Consider the following 19205-nt stretch of genomic DNA (forward strand, 5'->3'; position numbering starts at 1 on the left):
AGAAAAGGTTTGCACTCTAAAAATACTTTATTTGTAAAAAACAGGAGATAAAGAATTTACAAACGTGTAGAGACCCGAAATGTTTTAGCACTCGGACAGCGCCGGCCGTGAGGGTTTTGAAAAGCATTACTTAAAAAAGGTTCTCATCATATCCACAGATACAAAGTCATCATATACAATAAATCTGTGGGGCCCTTAAACTCTTTTGGGGAAACCGAAGTCCTAAAGTCATTAGATTAGAATTAGAAATTAGGGTTTCATTTTATTTAGGTTTAAAAAAAACACATGTTCCTGCTATTACAAGGAGCTGTAAGAGGAGGTCACACTTTTCTATGTTTTTTTTCTAATTAAGAGAAATATATGGTCACTATACTATTGCAAAAACTAAATCTAATGGTGAGATGGTGGCCTAATACTCATTGTCAATGTTGTTAATCAAAACAAACCTGTACTTGTCACTAACTATTACAGTAGTTACATAAACTTGAACATTCTCACGGTTTAAATGTAGCATTCAAAATCTTGCCATTGAAAAGCATAAGTGCATATGTGTGTGTGTGGTTTAAATCAGCACCTTGTCTTATCTCATCAGTGTGTACTCCTGTGGGACTGTCACGCATGTTCACAGTGATGGGCCAGTTACTAGTCAAACCCACAGTAAGTATAACGTGTGCACTGTGGATATGTTTGTTAAGAACCTATTATATCATACATCACTCTTTTTCTCTCTGTGTGTAGATTTTAGAGGATCTGGATGAGCAGATTTACTGTATTCAGCTGCAGGAAGAGGCTCTGGAGCGCAGACTCAATGGTATGTTTGCTTTTCCGTATGATGGACAGATGTATTATAAAAGTGCTTTTCTGCATCACCTGAATGACAGCACAATATTTGCACCTGTGGTTTTTAGCACTTATTGCACTGTATTCGAGAGAAAGAGTGTACTGGCAGATAAATGACATAATGGATATCGTAAGCCTGAGGAAAAACCGTGTCACTTTGAGTAATTTATATTACTTTAATGGCCACGTGTTAACTCGTCAGTGGGAGGGCCGCAAAAACAAAAGTAATACACGGTGGTGTACAGACAATTGCTACTAATCAATAAATAAACACTTGCAGTATACTTACATGTTGTAAATGGTAACCGTAATTACAGGGACAATTCCCCTGGAGCAACCTGGGCATAAGTGAATTGCTTGAAACATGTGGATGAATGCTGATGCTTCATCGTTCACACCTTGCAGGGCTTAAACTAGCAATTAATCTGAATATACCATTTATACATTTATTTTACATTTATGCTGAGAATCGAACCCATAAGTTTACAAGTTGAGCTACAGGAAGAATTATATTACACAGGGGGGCAGTTATGTCTTTGTGTAACCCTCCCTCCTTTAACACTCATCCCTCTCTTACCAGAAGTCTTTTAACAAATCATATTCATGTACTCCAGTGTTTCCTACCGGATTTGGGTGTTGCAGCATGGGGGCACAAACCCCTAGCCTCCTTTCAGTATTTATCCCTAAGTGACTGATTTGTTCCACTAACTTTACAAATTAGCACTTTCAAAAAGCACACTGTAATGGGTCATTTACAGTCAGACATAATAATCTGCAGATCAGCAAGCGTGCTGAGTTGCCTTATTCAGTCCTCGGCACCTACACTGCATCCTCCACATTAAAATAAAAGTGAATGTTCCACATTACATACGAAAAATAAAATGCAGATAATAAAAGCAGTTCAGGCTACCCAAGTTTGAACAAACAAGGAACTCCTGTCATATATTACATTTGTCCTTTCATGTAGTTGACTGTCATTCCCCTACCCAAAACTCTGCACCATGCAGGAAGTGTTCAGGCAAACCAGACTTTAGCTTCAACTCAAGCACGTAACAAAGTGTACAGATGCCAGTCAACATAGAGCATGTGCTTTTCTATTGAATTCACGGAGGTAAGCTAGATCATCTCAACTGATAGTACCCAGTTGCCCAAATCCCATGGATGACTTTCAATAGCCTCTCATTTGGTTGTTTGGTTCTGTAGCTTTAGCCCCAAAGGCTGATTTGCTTTGAACACCTGATAAAATAATTGTAATCTGTCTTAACGATTTTCAGTTTTTTGTGATTGTTGTTTGATGTGAGCCGTCACCGTGATTGGGTGACAAAAGGCCGCTAGTGATTCGGAATGCGATTTTTGCAAGCTGGAGAACTCTGCTTTATAGGAAGATCTCGCTCAGGCGTTAAGGAGAGAGAGAATGTACCTTATCAGAAATTTTAGGAATTTTCAGTCTTTTCTTTCGTAAACGCAAAGCTTAAACTAACTTAAACGGGGAAAGAGAGTTCAAAGATGCTCTTATCTTATGACTGTAACTTAATTTAGATGGTGCACGCTTGTACATGCTCTCCTGCAGACCTTTGATATGGGATTATTAGTGATAAGTGTGTTAATTAATAATAAGCACTTTAATGATCTCATTTAATCTTTTGAGCTGTTTCAGCTTCTGAGGGCATTCCTGTATTTGTTTGTGCATTGCTATGTATATGTGTATCTGTTTATGTTTGGGCACCGCATCGGAGTCTTAAGGTGCGTTGCCTGTGTGTGTATGCAAGATTGCTAGTGTGGGTAAAGGCATATTTGCTCGCTTGACCTCTGTCTTGGCTCTCGCTATGCTTTTCTCCATCACCCAGATGCGCAGTAGCAGGGTGACCTTGCAAAAAATCTCCTCGCGACCATATGGATCTCTGCTTTGCATAATTCCTGCTGACGTAATGCAGAACAGACTGAAGTTTCTTTAGAAAACAATGACATCATCTAGTTTGGGTCTGCCAGCATCACCTCTACTAAATGGCTACTGAGCATCAACTTTATCGTTTTAACTGAAAGGCTGTATGCAAGACATATAATATGTTAAAGGTCCCATTCTTTCTGTGTTTTTGAAGCTTTGCTTGTGTTTACAGTGCGTAATATAACATGTGTTCATGTTTCACGTAAAAAATGCAGTATTTTTCACACAATTTACTTATCTCTATACTGTGCTTGCCGTTAGCTTAGCTTGCCGTTAGCTTATTTGGCGACTGATGTATTCTTGTGGGCGGAGGTTAGTCAAAAAAACTATATTGACGTCATTAAAGGTGCAGTGTGTCATTTTTAGATGGATCTCTTGAAAGAAATGCAAAATAATATACAAAACTATATTATCAGTGGTGTATAAAGACCTTTCATAATGAACCGTTATGTTTTTTATAACCTTAGAATGAGACATTTTTATCTACATACACAGAGGGTCCCCTTACATGGAAGTCGCCATTTTGTGCCGCCATGTTTCTACAGAAGCCCTTAACGGACAAACTTTTTTACTAAGTTGTGTCCGACGATGAAATGTTTGTTCGGTGGTGGTTATCGTAGCTTCTTTATTTATTTCAAAAGCGAAGATTGGGCAGTGCAATTCGCAACCTCACCACTAGATGCCGCTAAAATTTACACACAGCACCTTTAAAGCAGGAAGTAAAGGGCTGTAGTACGAACCGGCCGTTCGCTGTAGGCTTTGAAAATATATTGTCTGGCAGTGAACAGGTATTATTTATGCTATTATAGCAACATTGCACACTAACTAGGGTTTAAAAAAATGACATCAGAAAGAATGTGACCTTTAAATAGACACTGTAATCTGTTTGGTTTTGGTTCATTTTAAGTACTGATGTACTGTCACTGTTAAAAGTATCACAGATTATGCGAAAATCTAAAGCAATGTAAATGCATTATTCTACATTGTTCTTTTTTAGCACTTGCCTCGTATCAGTTCTCCGGTGCAGATGTGAGTCATATCTGGCAACATAGTCGTGTCCTTATCATTATAATGACATTTCCTATCACATGTTCCTACAATTTGGTTGGAAGGTACAAATTTTCCCTTAACATCACCCGTATGGACAAGTACACAATCAGGAACACACCTGCTTGTTTTTTTTTTTCTTTATTGCATTTCTTTATGAATTTGAACCTCTACCAGACAGGGCGTGGTACAGTCATCATAATAGTAATCGCATTTTGATCAAAGTGATTGACTCCTCAGCCACATGTCGGTGAAAAGATGAAAGATTGTGTTTTTATTGCACGCCAGTAATGGTGTAACACTGAACTAATTGCTGCTGATCTGCCAGTGTGTGTCCCCCGAGGCTGTGCAAACCAATCTTTTGCTTTGAGGAGCAAACGAACCACTGAAACGGGCAAAAAAAAAAGATAAATAAGAGCTGAATGAGACAAAAGTCTGTGGTTTTCATGGAGAACCCCTCTTTGGTTTTGCCCTCCAACACCTTAAGAAACCTCAAGAAGAAACCTCAGTCCCCTCTTCCTTCAGAACCAGTTTCAGCATGCACACCTCTGGCCTAGACTTGAATATTTAATGTTGTTTGTTTCTCAGAACAATATCTTAATTGTTGGAAATTGTTATAATTATTTTACTGTACAGGAAATATTTAAACATGTAATAAACGTATGATAAATATATATATATATATAATATATAAATATATAACAAAAATGTTTAGCATAATTAAAGGGATAGTTCGGCCAAAAACGATACCAAACCCATGATCTACTCACCCCCAAGCCGTCCAAGCTGCACACGTCCATCGTTTTTCAGACAAACACATTTTCGGATATTTTAGAAAATATTTAAGATCTTTCAGTTGATTAAATGTAATATTACGGGGTCCAGCCATAGTCCACGACCTTCAAGTCCAAAAAAAGTGCGTCCATCCTTCACAAATTAAATCCAAACGGCTCCAGGATGATAAACAAAGGTCTTCTGAGGGTAATCCGTGCGGTGTTGTTGTAGGAATATCCATATTTAAAATTTTATTAACGTAATTAACTACCTTCCGGTAGCGCCGCCATCTTAGACTCAGGAGAGAGTATTAGCGTAGTGTACACACTTTTCTTAGTGACATATGACAAATTCGGAGTGCGGGGGGACAGAGCAGCAGCAGAGAAACTCTGTACGCTGCGTAAGCGCTCATCCTGAATGCGGATGATTCTAAGATGGCGGCGCTACCGGAAGGTAGTTAATTACATTAATAAAATTTTAAATATGGATATTTCTACCACAACACCGCACGGATTACCCTCAGAAGACCTTTGTTTATCATCCTGGAGCCGTCTGGATCCAATCCGTGAAGGATGGACGCACTTTTTTTGGACTTGAAGGTCGGGACTATGGCTGGACCCCGTAATATTACATTTAATCAACTGAAAGATCTAAAATATCTTCCAAAATATCCGAAAATGTGTCCGTCTGAAAAACGATGGGCACATGCAACTCGGAGAGCTCGGGGGGTGAGCAAATCATGGGTTCAACATCGTTTTTGGCCGAACTATCCCTTTAAAGGCGGAGTCCATGATGTTTGAAAGCCAGTGTTGATATTTGAAATCACCTAAACAAACACGCCCCTACCCCAATAGAATCTGGACCTTCTGTTGATAGACCCGCCCCACACATACGCAACCCGGCATTTCATTTGATTTGATTGGCTATAAGTGTGTTTTTGTAGTCGGCCCGTCTCCTTTTTCAAACCGTTTTTCAAACATCGTGGACTCCGCCTTTAAGGCCTAAAGCTCACCTTCAATCCAACATGCTGGCAGGATGTTTTACTTGCATCTGGTTTTAGTGTTTCATTTTTTAAGTGACTAAATGGCATGGATCTGTTTTCTTTCCAGACTTTGACAAACAGTGTGATATGTTAAGTAGCCACTTGAGTGAGCGAAAAGATGCCAAATTTAATGTCACTGATTTACGTTCAGTGATGTTTCATAGCTTTGGACTTATATCCCATAATTTGCCAAGTTAAACAGTATTAAAGTATTTCTCTGCCTCTCTTTCTGTCACTCAGGTACAACATCCAACTCTTATTTCCATGGAAACTCTCAGCATCTCTACAAAGACCTGGATAGCATCCGCAATCAGAGAAACAAACTCGGTGAGTGATGTTTTGACGAACGGGTGTGTAGGCTGCCCTCCTTGCAATATTGTTGAATTGCAAAGTGTGTGCATATTTAGATGTGAATCATTTTCGCAGGGTCATTTGAAGCAGAGCCAGATAGGGTATGGCTGTATCATTTTTGATGTCAGCTCGTGTTTTGGGGTATAAATGATTCCGGAGAGACGAGCGGTTGGAAGCGGAGGCCACAAAGGCACTTAGGATATTGGAGTGTGATGCAAACTTTATTGTGGCTGTCTTTCCGGGTGAGGTCATTAATTTAGAGGCAGGGTGGTGCATATGCAGGGAACCCTGCCAAACTCCAAGCCAAAGCGAGAGAAGGAGAGAGTAGAGGACAAGGGAGAGACATTGGGATAGAAGCGGATGGATGTTTAGGACCCAGTTCAGGAGACTGACTGTAGGATCACTGCTATGTTGATCTTAATTTGACACAGAAACAACTGGTAGTTATTATATAAATAAACAATAATAAAAGCCGAGCAATATATTAGCATATAACCTGTCATTAGTTCTACAGTGTATGACATCTGTTATGTTTAATAGCCTTTTCTGATTGAAAGATAATGGTTTGAAAGTTGAAGCACAGATTTTTCACTCTTATCTTATGGTTTAATTGTTTTGCTGTCAGACCGCTAGGAGAAGTTGACTAATTAAAGGGATTGGGTATAATTTACAGCCGCTGAAAGTTTCTTCACATTAAACGTTCCTGCAGTCAGTCAGAGGTTTGTGCACTACAATCTTTTCTCTCTCTCTTTTAGAAAGGAGAAAAAAGGCCTCAGCCTGGGAGAAGAACCTGCTTTACCCAATTGTGATGCTGATCCTGCTTGCTGGAACGGTACTGTACATCGCGTTATAATAACTTAATTTAGATCATTTGATGTTTCCATGTTATTTCAGTGTTATTATATTTGGTTTATCTGTGCTGCTCGCAGACCATTTCTGTTCTCCTGGTTGCCCTAAACATCGTGTACCTGCTTGTTGATGAGACTGCTTTACCAAAGGGTTCGAAGGTAAGAAAAGTGCAAGTATCTCTCTCACTTTCACAATCGTCACCTATGTGTGTCTCTCACGCCGTGTCCTGAAAAAACTGTCCGCAAGCTTTGCATCAGCTCATATTGAATTCCAGATACGCTCAGGTGTGTGTGGAAAAGAAAGGCTGGGCGAGATGTCTATCATGTGGCTGTTGTTTGATGCTCTTTTTCAGAGCGGCACCCGTCTGATCTGCTTGAGGTCAATTCAAAGGCACTCACGCACTATACGTGTGTGAAACTCTGGATGCACATTTACGTGGCTGATGAGTTGCACTTTTCAAGTTTAAAGGATTAGTCCATTTTCTTTAAAAAATCCAGATAATTTACTCACCACCATGTCATCCAAAATGTTGATGTATTTCTTTGTTCAGTCGAAAAGAAATTATGTTTTTTGAGGAAAACATTCCAAGATTTTTCTCATTTGAATGGACTTTAATGGACCCCAATACTTAACAGTTTTAATGCAGTTTAAAATTGCAGTTTCAAAGGACTCTAAACGATCCCAAACGAGGCATAAGGGTCTTATCTAGCGAAACAATTGTCATTTTTGAAAAAAAAAATGCACTTTTAAACCTCAACTTTTCGTCTATCTCCGGTCATGTGATGCGCCAGCGCGACCTCACGCAATATGTCATCACGTCAAGAGGTCACAGATGACGTATGCGAAACTACGCCTCAGTGTTTACAAGTGTGGAGAAAGAGGACAATTCTGATGTTGTTGTATGTCAAATGATATAATTAATGTCTTTGTGTCAGTTTATTGTTTAAAATGTTTCGCAAATGTGCGTTTCATATATGTAACACGTGACCTTTCCACGTCATTACGCAATTAGTCGCACAGCGGGAGGAAGAGGAGAGGTTGTGGTTTAAAAGTGCATATTTTTTATTTTTCTTGTCAAAAATGACAATCGTTTCGCTAGATAAGACCCTTATGCCTCGTTTGGGATCGTTTAGACTCCTTTGAAACTCCGTTGAAACTGCAATTTTAAACTGTTACGTGTTGGGGTCCATTAAAGTCCATTAAAATGAAAAAAATCCTGGAATGTCTTCCTCAAAAAAAAACATAATTTCTTCTCGACTGAACAAAGAAAGACATCAACATTTTAAATGACATGGTGGTGAGTAAATTATCTGGATTTTTTTTTTTAAATATGGACTAATCCTTTTTAAGGTTTGTTTAGTCAAACAGGCTAAAGCACGCACATCAATTTAAATTGGGTGCTCGACAAAAAAAATGTAATAGTATAGTCATTCTGTTTTTAAACAATAAATATTTTTGATACTTTTGGAGCTTTGGTGTTGCCGACTTTGCATTATTATACTATTAAGTCAAACCAATAAAGGATAAAAAAAATAATAATTTATAAAACCATAATTTACTTGTGCATGTGCATTGTTGTTCCTCAGTATTTGCAAAAATTGAAGTCAATCTATGCTCATTTGTGCTTGCACAGCTAGACTGTACCTGTGCACTGGAACTTTTACTACATCATTTCCTGCCATGCACTGTTTTGTTTTTCTTCTCTTAAATCCAGTAATGGTCTAATCTCACCTTTGCTTCCTGTGTCCGTGCGTCATATTTATTGCAGTACTTTTTTCTTCCCACAACAGAGGATGTGCAGCACATCCTTTTTCAGCTCTTGGTTTGGTATTCTGCAGCGTGATTGCCCGTTGAACCTTTTAATTATTTTATTAGTGCAGATATTTGCCTTGGCATGACGCTTGACTGAAAATCCCCCAAATTACACTTGTCACAGTGTTCAGAGACGAAGGGCCCGTCTGACAGGCTGGTTAATGGTTTATGCGTTTGATGAGCTGGACCGGTGCCATGCCTAAGATCTCAAGTAACCACGACAACCCAGCAACGGTGTCTGTATGCACCGGTTTGATGGGTTTACGTTTGTATGGCATGTGCTGGGGGCGGGGCAAAATTCCTTGGGAGAGATTGATGCAAGTTACTAGGTTAACGTGCAGGGATGGCCAGATAAAGGAAGGGTGTCGTAAAATTTGTAAGGAGGTAAGGAGTTCTAATGCAGTGGCACTGCTAACATTAAGCTGTCTGATGCACTGTTGCTAATGACCGCAATAAAAGTCTTATTGCTGTCAGTCCCCACGGATTCAGAATTACAGTCGATGCTAAAAACAGCCTCATTAATGTCCGTTTCTCATGCGAACTCATATCTCACGTGTCATACGAAGCAGAAGGAGTGATGGAATGAGAAAAGAGATGAGAGGCAAAGCGCGGGATATCGTATTTCTCTTTTTGACCTCTGAACCTTCAACAGGAGTCGACAGATGATATTTAGCCTCCAACTTGTCAGTAAACAGCTTATTCGTAAAGAGGGAATGAAAAAAGGCCCGTCTAATCCATTATGAGTTTTTAGTTTTTCTATTATTAGCTAAGGCACATCAAAACATGTAGCGCAGTTAAGACACACCTTAAAAAAGGTACACACATACACGTATTCATAACACCTGTGATTGACTGAGTTTAAGCAGAGCTAACAAACAACTGACACGGCTCCAAGCAAAACGAGATTTGAGTTACGTGCCCACTTCAGTAATATCAATCGTTTTTTTTTATGTTATTGATCAATCAGGATGATTATTAGAAAGCCACTTTGATGTCATAATGGTTATATACAGTAAGAGAGAAGCTTAACTTGGCTCAATACTTTTACCGTTAGCCTTTAGTATTCATTATTTCTCATGATGAGCGTTTGGTCACTTAAGGACAATTGTTTGATAAACAGCAGCTTTAGCATTCCTGTTTTTAGTTTTATGTTTGATACACATTACATTATTTATTTAAAGGTCCCCTAATATGGTAATTTTTCAAGATGTAATGTTAGTCTCATTTGTCTCCAAAATGTGCCTGTGAAGTTTCAGCTCTAAATACCCTATAGATCATTTATTAAACCATATTGAAAAGGTCAATTTTGGGGTGTTCAGGAAAAAGTGCCCTTTCTGCTTCTGCTTTCCTCCCTTGCCGTTTACTGATTTCTTTGCGATTTTCAATAAAACAATCAGTTTACTTCATTGTTTGTAATGAACGTGTGTAATCGTACTATCTATCATCGTTCGCCAGGCGTTCTACAACATCTGCTTCAGTTTGTGTTTATTAACCCTTTAGTTTCACTTCATCACGCAGCTATTCCCGTTAGAGGTAACAACATTTAATTCATTAATAATCTAGTATGTGTTTATTTTCTGTCATAGTTTCTTCAAAATTAAGTTTTATTTGAGTGTTTTAAATAAAAATATTTTCATTTTTATCATGACGCGTATGCCCCGCCCCTTTGATGCCACCCCTTGGCTCCGCCCAACCCTACCAAATTTTACTTTACTTCATTTTTTGTAATGAACGTGTGGTACTGAATAATGTAAAGAAGATTTATGAATAGAAATTATGAACTAACTGTGTTTATTGGATGGTTGTGGACGGGATAAAGTAAAGTCGGTTTCCTCAGAAAACACCATGAGACTGTTGAGGTTTTATGAGTATTAAAAAAATGAGTAAGCAGATTTTTATTATTTAAAGGACAAGTTTGGTATTTTACACTTAAAGCCCTGTTTTTCAGATTGTTTATGGTGAAATAGAACGGTTTTGACTGAAATTTCGACATATGCGGCTGCCCCGAGAATTTTCGGGTGTTTGTGTTTCACCTCCCACTTCTACAATGGGTTTAATGGTGCACTGGAACAATCCTTCCTAAAATGCATTAAACTTTCGTTTACAAAGACGTGAAACTCACCGAGTGGTCAGGGGTGTTCACGGATATGCTCACACAAAAATCGCTGCAAAAGACGCCCTCCAACAGGTTTTATCGTAGTTTTTGCCAACTCCATTGACTTGTATTAGATGTGCTGTGAGGTACGGTATTACTCTGCGCCGGGAACTTTGTTTCTATTTCCTGCAATTGGCAAAGACGGATTAGCGCCACCAACTGGGCTGGAGTGTCTTTTATTCAAGCTCTCAACGGAAGAATGTACGGGTATGGGGCGTTTGGAAAAATAGGTCCACAACTTTACAACGAATGCTAAAGCACCTGTTGGAAAGCATCTTTTGCAGCGATCCCCGTGTGAGAACACCAGTGAACACCCCCGACCACTCGGTGAGTTTCACGTCTTTATAAATGAATGTTTAATGCATTTTAGGAAGGATTGCTCCAGTGCACCCACACACCCACTGCAGAGGCGGGAGGTGAAACAACAAACACCCAAAAACTCTCTGGGCAGCCGCACACGTCGAAATTTCACCATAAACAATCTGAAAACAGGGCTTTAAGTGTAAAATACCGAACTTGTCCTTTAAGATGGTTGTGTACACATAATTATGTTCAAACAACATATGAAAGTAAATTTCTCCTAAGTGACCCTGAACCACAAAAGCAGTCATAAGTTGCACAGGTATATTTGTATAAAAGGCAAAAATACATTATATGGGTCAGAATAATAGATTTTTTTTAATGCCAAAAATCCTTCTGTAAATATATCCAAACTTTATATTTTTTGAGTGGATGCAGGAAAATCGTCATCAAAATATGCCAGAAATCGCCTACAAACGTGTCCCTACCTGTTCCTTGGGGTTGTCCCATTAAATTTTGTATTGTAAAAGCTTACAACTTCCTCCATCCTGTCATTACAGCGGTAAGCAAGTAGAAAGCACTAAAACAAACCTTTTCAATAGTAACCTGGGTTGCTAAGGACTTTTAGGGTTTCCTGCACCACTTTGCAGTTCGGGCAGCCCGCCTAAGCTGTAAAACCCTACCGCCGTAACTAGGTCATCCAAAAAAAATAAAATTTCACTGCACAAAAGGCCGTCAAGTGCTTCTCGGAGAATAGCGCGCACGCGCTTCACACAGCAAGCGGGTACGCGCGCCACACGGCTGAAATGAGAGTGGTCCGTCACTGTCTGGAGGATAACTAGCCAGTTGATAAAACATCTCGGAGAATAGGGCGGACGCACTTCACACCACGAGCGTGCACGCGTGCCACACGGTCGAAATGAGATAAGACGTGGTCCGTCATGTCTGGAAGATAGCCAGTTGATAAAACGCACATCTGTGAGAACTGTAAGTGGACTTATGTTTTGGGTTTATTTAAGCCTGTTATTGTATTAGTCTATAGTTCTTGGAAATTTTAAGTAAGCTAGCTGGTGATTTTGCTGTGTGAGCAACCTGCTAGCTAGGTTGCACGTGCCTGTTGATTCGATATAATTGTTGAGTGCTCTTGCTCACGTTATTTATGTGCATTATTTACTTGCTACAGTAGTTACACTCCTTTAAGATAATGTACTTTATAATGGGAAATAATCAGTTTTTACAATCTTCGCGCTATCTATCATCGTTCGCCAGACGTTCTACAGCATCTGCTTCAGTTTGTGTTTATTAACCCTTTAGTTTCAATTTATCATGCAGCTATTCCCATTACAGGTAAAAACATTTACTTTATTAATAATCTAGTGTGTTCATTTTCTGTCATAGTTTCTTCAAAATGACGTTTTATTTGAGTGTTTTAAATAAATATATTTTCATTTTCATCATGATGCGTACGCCTCGCCCCTTAGATGGCCACACCCCCAGCTCTGAACCACCTTAACTAACAAATTTTCTGCGGGAAACTCTGGACTTTATTTGGACTTTGAATTTTAAATGTGTTCTTCTCAATATTTAGATGTTTTTGCACTCTCAGATTTAAATCATTGTACCTTAGCCATGTTATTGTATCTTGGACAACAGTAAGTTTGTGAGTCGTACTTCACATAACTGACTGTATTATTCATTCGTGTGTTTATTTGATCACACCGCATTCACCCGGTAGTCTCTGCATCATCTGCAGCCAGATGGTTCGGGGTGTTCAATATGAGCAGGTGTTTAGATCCGCTTTGGATTTTCAATCACCAATGTAAACGTTCTTCTGGTCTGTCATCAATAACAACAAACAAGACTGACATTATAAAATCTGCTGCAGATTTGGACACAGATTTTATCTAATCCAGTTAGAAAGATCATCATAAATATTTTTATATGCTCTGTTGGTTGTGAATTGGTCAACTGTCAAATGCACGTCATTACAATGATCGATGATTGATTTTTTTTACTTTTCAAGCTTACGCTAAAGTTGTATTACACTGCTAAAGTATGTACAAGATAAATGTTGGCTTTTATTGTAATAATTCCAACCCAAACCTTTTGATCATATCAGTGGCATCAAAATATATTAAAGGCTGAGACTGAGAAAGTTTGTTTGCAAGAGATTTTGTTTTGATTTCTTTCACGTTTTTCCCTTAATTTTTGGCAGGCATTCATTCCATGCAGCCTCTTACTGTAAGAGCACCGCTGCCTCTCTCTCTCTCTCTATCTCTTTTTTCTCTTTTTTTCCTTTTTTTGTTTGAACACCTGCTCACATATTATGTGTGTGTGAGCGTCGGTGAATTTTAAAAGATTTCTTTCATCTGTTTCCATTCATTACTTCGCCAATTTCACTCTGTCTGTCCTCATTGGTGAGAGGGGAAACTTCGCTAATCTGAGCTTTATATGTTTTATTTCTTCATAATAGCGTTCACTCAGGACAGCTCCAAATATTTGTGCCGTTTTTTTCTTCCCTCACCGCCTGAAGCATTGAGGTGTCAACACTGTAGTCTTATGTAGATTACACAGCTTCAGTTGTAACAGGAGCCTTTGCATTGGGCATGTCGCTAAAACACGTCCACCTAATACAGTCACTTCTTGAAAGTGGATTTCCTCAGTCCGGAACCTTAACCTGGGCATATGAGACATTAATGAAGTTATTTGTTTGTGTACACAAAAAAAGCGTCTTGTGGTTGAATCACGTTATGGAAAATTTGTGTTTCACAGACAATGACTTGTACTGGTTTCTTTTTCAACAGGAGAGAGATATTGGCAATGCCTCCTTATCCACATTTGGAGTTGCCCAGGCAGTTATTGAAATCATTCTCATGTTTTATCCTTTGCTGTTCGTGATATCCGGTCTTAAGTATTTTGTTCATAATAAGAAATGTTAGAGAAGGATTTAATTCTGTTATACAAGACAAAAGAAGCATTTGGTGGATCTGCCTTAACTCAGCAACAGTTATCTGATGGTCTCATCTGTGGTTGGCTTCTATAGTCTTTGGATCTTTCAAGAGCTCACTCCCAGAAAGGACGACACTACCATGACAACGGTAGGATGAGCAATCTCACAAAACATACATGCAGCTTATAATACCATTTAAAATATCATTTAGATTTTATTTCAAACATTTTTAGGCATTTTTCTATTTTCTTCTAGATCATCGGTTGCTGTGTATCCATTCTCGTGCTGAGCTCAGCCTTGCCTGTCATGTCTCGAACGCTGGGTAAGGTCCTCTTGTGACCCTTGTATTCACTCTCTGTCACATCCACCTGTGTATATCTTGGTGTTGCCAGCAACAGGAGCTTTTTATAAATTTTTCACTAGAACATATACACACATGCTGACAAACTCATTTCCTCTGTTGAGATTTAACAAGTTACATTCCAGTAGGATTCGCCATAGAGATTTTACACAAGAATGGAAAGGGAGCCGTCACAATAGCTGCAATAAACAACATGGCAAGCGACAGACACGGCTGTTCAAATAGCTGTGTGTGTGTGTGTGTGTGTGTGTGTGTGTAGTGACTCATTGGGAATCTCAGAAAAATATCAACAGTTCTGCTGTGCTGTTTTGAATAGATGAAAGGAATGGTTGCATGAAGTAGCATTTTTTCGACAGAAAACTTCAACATGCCTGAGTGTCTTGCGCACACACATTAAGACGCAGACTATCAGTAATACTCAAAGTGTGTGTGCGTGCGTGCGTGTGCGTGCATAAACAAACTGCAGGGGCCTGTTGAAAATGTGGGAAAGGCAAACTGACTTTTATGACAACACTGACTTTTACAAAGACGGTCACTAGCCCTCACCACAAACACTCTTTTAGTCTTCACTTAATTTATTGACATTTTTAAAGGGATAGTTCACCTTAAAATGAAAATTCTGTCATCATTTACTCATCCTCATATTGTTCTAAACCTGTATGAATTTCTTTTTTTCTGATGAACACAAAACAAGATATTTTGAGAAATGATGGTAAACACACAGCAGATAGCGACCATTGACTTCCATAGTAGGAATAAAAAAATATGATTGAATTTAATGGGTACCATAAACTATGTGCTTACCATCATTTATCAAACATTTTTTTCTTCATCATGCATCACAATACTTCCAAATATTTTTTTCTACTATGGAAGTCAATGGTCACTATCTGCTGTGTGTTTACCATCATTTCTCAAAATATCTTCTTTTGTGTTCATCAGAAAAAAAAATCATACAGGTTTGTGCCCCGCTCACCCCTACTGTTTGTTTACTGTATTTAATAGATCTGTAGTGATGATCTATGTTAAGCTGTATTGATTATGATCACACAGTGATTAAATGTATGTATTGTGATGATTAATATGTTGTAACACATTAATTTCAGATTAATTTAAGTTTTACCCAACACAAAAGAAAAGGATATGGATTTGCACATGCATCCTGTTGCCTCACATCATTTAGTTAAATGCAACATGTCCATTTTACTTTGCACCTTTTTTTCTTAGTCAGTTTTGTGTGAAGGACAATAAACAAACTTCAGTGAAAAACTGATATGTGACCACAGATGGAAAACTGCAGACATACTTTTGTCAGATGTGTAGAAAAGATTAGACAATCCGATTAAGATGGAGCTGTACTGCTTTCATTCTCTGTATGCCTTTTTTAAGGCTGACGCATATCTCATGACCAGTTTAAAACTGGTGGATTGGTAATATTGTACATGTGAATAAGTTATGGAAGTTTTAAGATATTTTATAAATACCGTATTGTCCAAAACTGATGTCTAGAGGGGATATTTGCAAAATATTTGCTTTTTAGTACCTACATGTTTGAAAAACAAGAGGGGGGAAATTAAGGCAAACTAGTTCATGGAATATGAGTTTTATTTTAATATGCAATAAAGATAAACTAAAGAAAAACTCAAAGCTCACAAGAAAATAAACATTTATTGACCACAATGTAATTAGTTAATAATATTAATAGATCCTCCCTTGTTTTTGAACTGAACATTGGCTCAGTAAACATTGTCCATATTGTATTCTGCAGGTCATTTTTTTTACCTCCTTAAATTCTTATCAAAAAGCTGAGCTTCAGTTTACACTTGAAACACGGCAAATACGAATAAATCTTAAAAAAAAATTGGTAATGATGTGTGTGAATAAAAGATGAAGACATCAGTCCTCTTAAGTCGGACATCACTTTAATAGATTGCCACTGCACTGAAAAAATTATTCATTCAATTTACTCAATTTTTTAAGGTAAGTGGCCGCAATAAAAAAAAAATAGGATACAAACCAAAAATCTTTTGTTTAAATGTGGCTTAAATGGGTTGATTGCGACCACTTACCTCAAAAAAATTAGTAAATTGAATGAATTATTTTTTCAGTGTACTGAATAAAATAAATATTTTGAGACAAAAGATGTATTTGGATTGCAGTAGTAAAAGTAATAGGTGAGGTAATTATACAAATTTAAAGGTAAATAAGGTTAAATGATTCCGTTTAGGGTTAAGAGATGGTTAGTCTGTGGTTCTGCTGTAAGAAAGACTTTTGTGCTTTTGTTGAGGTAGAAAGGATGTAGTGATGTATTAACTATAATATGCAATTACTAAAAAAGAATTAGGCATTTTGGTATGTCACATAATAGATGCCCTGTGTCTCACCTTCTTGCAGGAATAACAAGATTTGATCTCTTGGGAGATTTCGGGCGATTTAATTGGCTTGGAAATTTCTACATTGTAGTTTCATACAACCTTTTGTTTGCTGTGGTAACAACGTGGTGTCTGGTGCGAAAGTTCACGTCTGCCGTGCGAGAGGAACTTCTCAAAGCCCTTGGTAATGTATTCAGCTTGATATACCCCAAAGGGCTTCCTACTTTTTAACCTTTTTTGACAATCATTGTCTTGATGTCTTATTTGTGTATGTCTGCTCTACTTCCTTTGTGTTTCTGAAATGCAGTGTTTACATACAGATTTATGTGTAAATGGCACTAAATAGATTTTTGTTTGTAAATGCTAATTTGTGTGTGTATGCGTGAGAGAGGGTAAAAAAATCCTAAATACATCCTTCTTGGTTTCAGGTCTGGATAAATTGAATCTGTCAAACAGTACAACAGATGCAGAATCAGGGAAACATTCTGCCAACGGGCATCAAAAAACCCTGTGAGAATCGCATATTCGCACATCCACCTGCGTGTGTTTGGAGATGCCTCTAATTTTAGGAGTAAAGTAATATTCGATGAGAGATCATTGAAAAAGAAGAAGTGAAGAATATTCATGTCCATCATCTCATCAGACCAGTGAGTCATTGTACATACCACTGAGACTCACTCCTGAATGCTTTTAGCTCCATCTTCTACTCCAGTCATGCTGGTCAACCAGTCTCTCTTTTCACTATTGATTGCAAGTGAAATTAATTTGATGTCACGTGGTTAGTAATATTTTTGTTGCTTTAATTTCAAGGTAGAAAATAATATTGCACATCTAAAAAGCCTCTTGACTGCACCATTTATTTTGGGATTGTTAATTTTTTTATATCTATCTTTTTGTTTTGTTGGATACAATTAGGGGAAATTTTTTTGCCAAGTTGATAATTTCACAGATATTTATTTTCACTTGCAATGAGGCACGCATCAGATTCTGTTTTCCCTCTTAATTATTGTTTGAAATTTTGCTCCGAAAATGTTACATTTAAATAGGTTAAGGACATAAAAGCAAGTTTACAATGTTGGAAAATATCCACTGTAAAAAAAATTGTTGGTTTAACTTAAAAAAGTAAGTTACCTGGTTATCTTAAAATATGGAGTTCATTTAACTTAAAAATATTAGTTGATTTAAAATAAAGTTGAATTAACTTAAAATTTTAAGGCAACCAGGTAATTTACTTTAAGTTGAACTAACATTTTTTACAGTGTGTAAAAAACAACCCCTTTATTTTACATAACACATAATTTATTACATCTTAGCAAAAAAATAAGAATTGCAGAGCCTTGAAATTTGGCATTGATTGCAGCAGTGAATCTAACTGAACATACATTGTAAAAAATATGCTGGATTTACTTAAAAATATGGTGCATCATTTTTGCATCCAATTTTTTTAAGTAAGTTTTCCTTGAAATTTTAAGAAATTGCATATATTGCTTGGAATTCCATGTAATACTTAAAAAAAATGGATGCAAAAATGATGCGCTATATTTTTAAGTAAATCCAGCCTTTATTTTTTCAGTGTATATTGAATTGAAATCAAATCATATTAAATGGATTCTTATGCAAATGAGGTACATTACAATATCCACACAGTTCATAAAACTCTCTTCTACTAGCAAAATGTAATAATCCTGGTATGTTTTTGCAATGGCTATTTACAGTGACAAATATTGTAAAGGTCCCATCAGACGTAAAAGTTTCTGTAATCTAAAAAGTTGTCATTGTTTATCCACCATTCAATATGTTTACATTCACATCAGATGTTGGTTAGTTATAGCGAGGAAGCATTATGAGTTCTGTTTCCTCATGCTTTACTGTGACAATTTTGGGTTTGTTGGATGTGACAGAATTAAGTAATGGGAATTTACAAGGAAACTCCCAAAACATGTGCCTTACTTAAAATATATATTCTGCGTAGTAAACAGGTAGGGAGCTCACCTGCCAAAATGTCTTCTTGCACTGCTACTGTTTTAATCCTGTTTTCATGCTAAGATGGTTTTAAAGCATTAGCAACAACCAGCGGTAAACCGGAGCATGTTGTTGTGCTTACGATCTAGAAATGATGCAATCTACCAGTCACTCTGGGTAAAATCACCTTAAAGATTTTAAACACATTTAATGTATTGTTGTGGGCCATCACAGGAAGTAGAAAGGGAAAATTTGTGTCACAAAATGCACCAAATAATGGTTGTCAGAAGGTGGGGCACAATCTTGGGATTTACTTCCTTTTCCTGTTCTTAAATCTGCTGCTACCTCCTCTATAACCTCTTTGATACTATACAACTACGTTACACATGCTAAGCAAACTTGAGTTTTTTCCTTGGTGGGAGAGCATATAACAAAAAACGGGCAT

The 19205-nt window shown here is 37.6% G+C and overlaps 1 protein-coding gene across 2 annotated transcripts in view; it reads left to right on the forward strand.

Annotated features, from left to right (window-relative positions):
* lmbr1 (limb development membrane protein 1) overlaps positions 1 to 19132 on the forward strand; it is a 32748-nt gene extending 13616 nt beyond the window's left edge. For both annotated transcript variants that reach the window (XM_055207071.2, XM_055207066.2), the window contains exons 8-17: positions 593 to 657; positions 739 to 811; positions 5889 to 5975; positions 6755 to 6831; positions 6929 to 7006; positions 13920 to 13993; positions 14123 to 14213; positions 14321 to 14387; positions 16821 to 16982; positions 17227 to 19132. In XM_055207071.2, the coding sequence (XP_055063046.1) occupies positions 593 to 657; positions 739 to 811; positions 5889 to 5975; positions 6755 to 6831; positions 6929 to 7006; positions 13920 to 13993; positions 14123 to 14213; positions 14321 to 14387; positions 16821 to 16982; positions 17227 to 17312 (860 nt within the window). In that variant the 3' untranslated portion in view covers positions 17313 to 19132. The remainder of the gene's footprint in view (positions 1 to 592; positions 658 to 738; positions 812 to 5888; positions 5976 to 6754; positions 6832 to 6928; positions 7007 to 13919; positions 13994 to 14122; positions 14214 to 14320; positions 14388 to 16820; positions 16983 to 17226) is intronic.
* Positions 19133 to 19205: the final 73 nt, after the last annotated feature.

The sequence above is a fragment of the Misgurnus anguillicaudatus genome, chromosome 21, assembly GCF_027580225.2.
Source record: "Misgurnus anguillicaudatus chromosome 21, ASM2758022v2, whole genome shotgun sequence".
NCBI lineage: Eukaryota > Metazoa > Chordata > Actinopteri > Cypriniformes > Cobitidae > Misgurnus > Misgurnus anguillicaudatus.